The 7,192-nt window shown below is 50.1% G+C and overlaps 1 protein-coding gene across 2 annotated transcripts in view; it reads left to right on the top strand.

Moving 5' to 3' along the window:
* ZNF346 (zinc finger protein 346) overlaps window positions 1-5,899 on the top strand; it is a 68,173-nt gene extending 62,274 nt beyond the window's left edge. Inside the window, exon 5 of one of the 2 annotated variants that reach the window (XM_058440182.1) lies at window positions 4,113-5,899. In XM_058440182.1, the coding sequence (XP_058296165.1) occupies window positions 4,113-4,235 (123 nt within the window). In that variant the 3' untranslated portion in view covers window positions 4,236-5,899. The remainder of the gene's footprint in view (window positions 1-4,112) is intronic. The other variant, XM_032158729.2, reaches the window with a different exon arrangement.
* The last annotated feature ends 1,293 nt before the right edge of the window (window positions 5,900-7,192 follow it).

Here is a 7,192-nt window from a genome sequence, read left to right as displayed (position 1 = left end):
GGTGCCTGTCACCCCAGCTACTCGTGAGGCTGAGGCAGGAAAATGGCTTGATCCCAGGAGGCAGAGGTTGCAGTGAGCCGAGATAAGTAACACTGTACTCCAGCCTGGGCAACAGAGCAAGACTCTGTCTCAAAAAACAAACAAAAAAAATCTACATTTTATAATACCCCTCCCTTCAATAGGTCAAGTTTAATTTCTACCCTATATCCCCTAATATGGGTTGTAAGTAGCAATTCACTTTACTTACTGATTGATTGATTCAAGGTCTCGCTCTGTCCCCCAGGCTGGAGTGCATGGCACAATCATAGGTCACTGCAGCCTCGATCTCCTGGGCTCAAGCAGTCCTCCCACCTCAGCCTCCCGAGTAGCTGGAACTACAGGCATGCATCACTGTGCCTGCTAATTTTTTTCTTCTTTATTTTTTGAGACGGAGTTTCTCTCTTGTCGCCCAGGCTAGAGTGCAGTGGTGCAATCTCGGCTCACTGCAAACTCTGCCTGCCAGGTTCAAATGATTCTCCTGTCTCAGCCTCCAAATTAGCCGGAATTACAGGCACCCGCCGCCACGCCCAGCTAATTTTTGTACTTTTAGTAGATACAGGGTTTCACCAGGTTGACCAGGCTGATCTCGAACTCCTGACCTCAGGCGATTGACTGCCTCAACCTCCCAAAGTGCTGGGATTACAGGCATGAGCCACCACGCCCGGCTGGCTAATATTTTTTATTAGGGTCTCACTCCGTTGCCCAGGCTGGTCTCAAACTCCTAGGCTCAAGGAATCCTCCTTGCTCGGCCTCCCGAAGTGCTGGGATTATAGGCGTGAGCCACTGTGCCTGGCTGTGACTCACTTTTAACTAATAGAATAAGACAGAAGTGACTAGAATCTGATGTCTGAGGGTAAGTTATACATTACATTACAGCTTCCATATTTCTCTCTTGGATCACCAGCTCTGAGGGAAACCAGCTAACGTGTTGTGGGAACACTCAAGCAGCCCTATCAAGAGGCTCTTATTGAGAGAAATGTAGGCCTTCTACCAATGACAAAGATTCTTTGGCCAAATTTTAGTCAGGCTTCTGAGCCTTCTCCTAGGTCCATCTGTGTACTTCCTTGTAAAATCTAGTTTTAGCAAAGAACCTGCTAAGTCTAGTTTAGCAAGAACTGCTGCCCATCTTCGATATCTGATCAGATTCCTCCTCCTCCACCATCCCCCAGGTGATGGCTGATGGGCCTGTCTTAAGCAAGAATCCTGTTGGGTCAGTTTGGACAGAATCCCCTTACCCCCGATGTTTCCTCTTAGTCATTTTCCATTCACTGCTCCCCACTCTGCTCCTTGGCTCAGAATTCCCACTCGCCTATGCTGTATTCAGAATGGAGCCCAATCTCTCTCTTCCTGTGCAAGATCCCATTGCAGTGGTCCCTGTGACTATCTCAATGGTCCTGAATAAAGTTTTCTTTACTGTGCTTTAATAAGTATCGTTGAGCCAGGCGTGGGGGCTCACGCCTGTAATCCCAGCAGTTTGGGAGGCTGAGGTGGGTGGATCATTTGAGGTCAGGAGTTTGAGACCATCCTGGCCAATATGGTGAAACCCTGTCTCTATTAAAAATACAAAAATTAGCTGGGCATGGTGACAGGCGCCTGTAATCCCAGCTACTTGGGAGGCTGAGGCTGGAGAATTGCTTGAACCCAGGAGGCAGAGGTTGCGGTGAGCCAAGATTGTGCCACTGTACTCCAGCTTGGGCGACAGAGTGAAACTCTCAAGAAAAATAAGTAAATAAAAATAAAAACAAGTATCTTTGAATAATTTTTTCTTTAACACCAACAGCCAAATATTTGTTATGTAAAGTCATTAAGTTTAAAAGTAATGTGTTATGAAGCAATGGATAACTAATACAGGTCTTTTTCCTAAAAGCCATGGAAATTTATTAAAAGGTTTTAAAGAAATAGCAGTGAAAACAGGATGAATTTGCTGCCATGTAAACAGATGAGTACTATGGCCAAAGAGCCAACAGAGGAGAGTGGAGACACAAAGGAAGGGTTTTCTACTTAGAAGGAGCCTTTTTTTTATAAAGGGTTTAAGAAAAAGGATTAGCCAAAGAAAAAATTATTTGGTTCACATAGTGAAATGTTCAAAGAAGAAATGGCTTCAGGCATGGCTTGATCCAGGTGCACTCCAGCTCTTGGCCTTCTTGTTTCCTTTATTGCTGTCATTCACAGAGAAGCTCTCCCAAGCAACTCTAGGCATCCCTATTCACAGCTCAGCTTCTCAGAGAGTTGGTTTCCTATTCATTCCAATAAAAGACCTAGACTGGCTCCCATTGGCCTTCCCATGGTCACATGCTCATCTCTGACTTAATCACAATGGCCTGGGAGATGGAATATTCTCCTTAGCCAGGTCTGGGTCACATGTCCACCACAAATGCCAAGGATGAGTGTTGGTTTCATCCAATCCCCCATGGACTGCTAGTAGGGGAGGACCAGGACATCAAGAAAAGTTTGAGGGATCGTTACCAGAGAGAGGAAAAGGGTTTTGATGTCCAGTTTAGGGTGGCCAGGAGGGATCTGAAAGAAAAAGGAATGCCTGGCCGGGCACGGTGGCTCATGCCTGTGAGCACTTTGGGAGGCCAAGGCAGGTGGATCACCTGAGGTCAGGAGCTCGAGCCCAGCCTGGTCAAGATGGGGAAATCGCATCTCTACTAAAAATACAAAAATTAGCTGGGCGTGGTGGTGCGTGCCTGTAATCCCAACTACTCGGGTGGCTGAGGCAGGAGAATTGCTTGAACCCGGGAGGTGGAGGTTGCGGTGAGCCGAGATTGTGCCACTGCACTCCAGACTGGGCAACAGAGCAAGACTCCATCTCAAAAAAAAAAAAAAAAAGAAAAGAAAAGAAAAGACAAGGGAATGCCTGGGAGGAGTCCAGAAAGCTGAATGGCAGGTATCTGGTAGAATGGCTGGAAAGCGGGGAGGACAGATAGGCAGGCCAGAGGAAGAATACTCAGCAACAAAGGCAGCATGAGCAAAGATGCCGCCACGGTGTCAGCCACTCAGGCACGTTCAGAGGCTCTACCTGGAGCTCACTGCAGCTGCGAAACAGAGCAGGTGTCTTGGGGGAGACTGGAGATGGGACAGCAGAGAGCAGCAGAGGCCAGTCCTGGAGGGCCCTGAATGTCAGGCTGAGGAGCTGGGGATGCCAATGGGTGGTGGGGGGAAAGTAGTTAAGGGTGAGGAGTGGCAGCACAGTGGCACATGCCTGGAGTCCCGGCTAATGGGGAGGCTGAGGCAGGAGGATCCTGTGAGCCTAGCAGTTGAAATCCTATCTGGCAATGTAACAAGACCCTGTCTCTAATAAAAATAAGCTGGCCGGGCATAGTAGCTCGTGTCTGTAATCCCAGCACTTTGGGAGGCCAAGGCAGGAGGATCACTTGAGGCCAGGAATTCGAGACCAGCCTGGCCAACATGGTGAAACCCCATCTCTACTAAAAACACAAAAATTAGCCACACGTGGTGGCACATGCCTGTAATCCCAGGTACTTGGAAGGCTGAGGCAGGAGAATCGTTTGAACCCGGGAGACAGGTTGCAGTGAGCCTAGATCGCGCCACTGCACTCCAGCCTGGGCATGAGACTCTGTCTCAAATAAATAAATAAATAAATAAATGATTTAAGAAAAATAAAAGCTGAGCAGTGATTTGGTTAAATGCGTAGTTTAAAGAAGTCATTTTGGGGCCAGGCACGGTGGCTCACGCCTGTAATCCTAGCACTTTGAGAGGCTGAGGCAGGTGGATCACCTGAGGTCAGGAGTTTGAGACCAGTCTGGCCAACATGGTGAAACCCCGTCTCTACTAAAAACACAAAAATTAGCCAGGCGTGGTGGCTTACACCTGTAATCCCAGCTACTCAGGAGGGTGAGGCAGGAGATTTGCTTGAACCTGGGAGGCGGAGGTTGCAGTGAGCCAAGATCATGCCACTGCACTGCAGCCTGGGCGACAGAGTGAGACTCAAAAAAAAAAAAAAAAAGTCATTTTGGGAACCAGTCACTGCTTCTTTTTGATAGCCCCTGGTTTTATTAGGGGAAGCAAGGGGTTCAGCAAAATGCATATACTTCTGGCTTCCTTTGCAGCTAGGGGTGACCATGTCACAGTCTGGCCAAAGAAATGAAACTGGGAGTTGCTGTGTGGAAACTCAACTCTCTGGAACTTCTTCCTTCCTCCTGCCTCCGCACAAATGTGATGGCAGCAGCTGAAGCCACCATCTTGCGACCATGAGAGGAAAACCTGGAGAACAGACGAGTCTTCGACCCTGACTTCAGACCAACCTACACCCACCTCTAGACGTGGGGCTAAGTGAGAGATGGATACACTGTTTCATTTAAGCCCTGGTCACTTAGGTTTTCTGTTATTCACACCCCAACAAAACCCTACCTGGTCCAGGAGGGCACCGGGGAAAGTACAGAAGGGCACGAGTTTATTTCCTGCTTCCCTGGAGACCACCAACCCTCTCACCCTTCCAGCCCAGCCTCTGCCACTTCCCAGCTGTCGGTCCTCCTCCAAACAAATGTGCATGCCCAGTGCGTGTGAGGCTTGTAGGCCCAAGTCTAGAGAGAGCTGAGTCTGGCAAAGCCTGAAAGCCCCTGTCCTAGCAAGCCAGGCCACAGGTCTAGAGTATCCAGGACCAGTGAATAAGGGGACCGGGGGTGCTACTGAGACTCTGAGAAGCCAGGACTAACCTCACTCAGATCCCTCCTCCCCAGTTCCCCTCCATCCACTTTGGTTTGGAAGCCTCCCCAGAGCTCTCCCAAGCTGTCATCAGTTCTAAACTCTCTGCCTCCACAAAAATGCCCTGGGCAACCTGCAACTCACAGCCCTGCTGTCTTCAGAGTATAAACTGGAGACAGAAGTACCCAGAATTGAGGACGGGTGGGAAATGAGGAGAAATGAGGGCCGAGGAGGGGTCATTCTCACAGTCCCTCCCTCTCGGTCACAGGAGGGTGTTGCCCATGCTTTTGGGTGGGTCCCAGGCCCATAGCTGCAAATATTTATATTGGCTACTCTTCCATGAGCAAGGGGTATGTGCCAGGCACTGGCATTGTGCTTGACATACATTATCACACTGAGTCCTCACGGAAGATGTATTATTCCCATTTCACAGAAGATGAAACAGGCTTGAGGTTAAGTGATTTGTCCGTGACCACAAAGAGTTTTGGGACTCAAACCCAGATCTGTCACTGGGCAAGGTGGCTCACACCTGTAATCCCAGCCCTTTGGGAGACTGAGGCCAGCAGGTCTCTTGTGGCCAGGAGTTCAAGCCTGGCCAACAATGGCAAAACCCCGTATCTACTAAAAATACAAAAATTAGCTGGGCGTGGTGGCACGCGCCTGTAATCCCAGCTACTCAGGTGGCTGAGGCAGGAGAAGCGCTTGAACCCAGGAGGTGGTGGTTGCAGTGAGCCTAGATCATGCCACTGCATTCCAGCCTGAGCGACAGAGTAAGACTCTGTCTCCAAAACAAACCCAGATCTGTCCAACTCTGACACCCAACCTTTAATCACTCACTTGCTGTCAATGTCACCTCCGTTTTGACCAGCCAAGCTAGACCTCCCTGGAGCCTGTGAAGAAGCCAAGGTAGAAAAGGGTTGGAAAAGAATGGTAAAATAGGCCAGCTGCGGTGGCTCACGCCTGGACTCCCCGCACTTTTGGAGGCTGAGGTAGACAGATTGCTTGAGCCCAGGAGGTCAGGACCAGCCTGGGCAACATAGTGAGACCCTGTTTCAACTTAAAAAAATGGTAATGAACAATTGTCAATTCTGAGCAGCCGGGTATGGTATGACCCTGTGCACTTTTTCTGTATTTTAAAATGTTCTCAAAATAAAACTTGTTTAAAAAAAAAAAAAAAAGAAGAGGACAAAGAAGAGAAGGAGGAAAAATAAGAGGAAGAGGAAGGAAGGAGGAAAGAAAAGGAGGGGGAGGGGGAGGAAGAGGAAGGGGGGAGGAAGAGGAAGAGGAAGAGGAAGAGGGAGGAAGGAAGGAAGGAAGAATAAATGAAGAAAGAGGCCAGGCAGAATGGCTCATGGCTGTAATCCCAGCACTTTGGGAGGCCGAGGCGGGTGGATCACCTGAGGTCATGAGTTCGAGACCAGCCTGGCCAACATGATGAAACCCTGTCTCGACTAAAAATACAAAAATTAGCGAGGCGTGGTGGTGCATGCCCATAATCCCAGCTACTCGGGAGGCTGAGGCAGGAGAATTGCTTGAACCCAGGAGGCGGAGGTTGCAGTGAGCCGAGATCACGCCACTGTACTCCAGCCTGGGCAATAAGAGCGAAACTTCATCACCCAAAAAAAATAATAATGTAAAATAAATGAAGAAAGAACAAGACGGGTCGGGTGCAGTGGCTCACGCCTGTAATCCCAGCACTTTGGCAGGCCGAAGTGGGCAGATCACCTGAGGTCAGGAGTTTGAGACCAGTCTGGCCAAGATGGCGATTTTTGTCTTTACTAAAAAATATAAAAGTCAGCTGGGCATTGTGGTGCATGCCTGTAATCCCAGCTACTCGGGAGGCTGAAGCAGGAAAAGTGCTTGAACCCGGCAGGTGGAAGTTGCAGTGAGCCGAGATTGCACCACTGCACTCCATCCTGGGTGACAGAGTAGGACTCCATCTTGGGGGGAAAAAAAAAAGAACAAGACTGGGCCCAGAGTTAGGGCCAGGCCCAGGCTGGAGTGGGGCCTGGGCAGGGGCCGGGCTGGCTGTAGTGGCAGCCCTTCTGCACAAGAGCCCCAGTGTTCCCTGGGCCCGGCTGCCATCCAAGAGCAACATCGTTGGCACCAGGCAACGTCTGCCCTCTACCCCCCGACGACTCTGCCCCCAGGCAGGTGGGGGGTAGGACCTGGCCTCAGGAGACCCTCCTGGCCCAGCCCAGCATTCTTGAGGCACAGAGTCTGCAAACCCCTGCCTGGGGCCGGGTGTCTCCTCAGGACTGCTGGCTAAAAGGTCAAGGAGTGCAGTGCTCAGTCCCAGCCCCCACACCTCCCTCCCCAACACACTCACCTTCAGGTGAATCTGCACCTTCTCGGGCCACAGTTAAGGATGGAGACAGAAAGCATCTGATGCAGTAGCATCAATGGTCCCTCTCTGGAGAGTTATCTCGAGCTCTCCATCTTTGCCCCGGAAGACAGGGGTTCAAGTCCTGCAATTCACTTGCCA

Source organism: Hylobates moloch, unplaced genomic scaffold, assembly GCF_009828535.3.
Source record: "Hylobates moloch isolate HMO894 unplaced genomic scaffold, HMol_V3 SCAFFOLD_6, whole genome shotgun sequence".
NCBI lineage: Eukaryota > Metazoa > Chordata > Mammalia > Primates > Hylobatidae > Hylobates > Hylobates moloch.
Note: the sequence above shows the minus strand (reverse complement) of the source record. Positions and strands in the feature narration are given on the sequence as shown.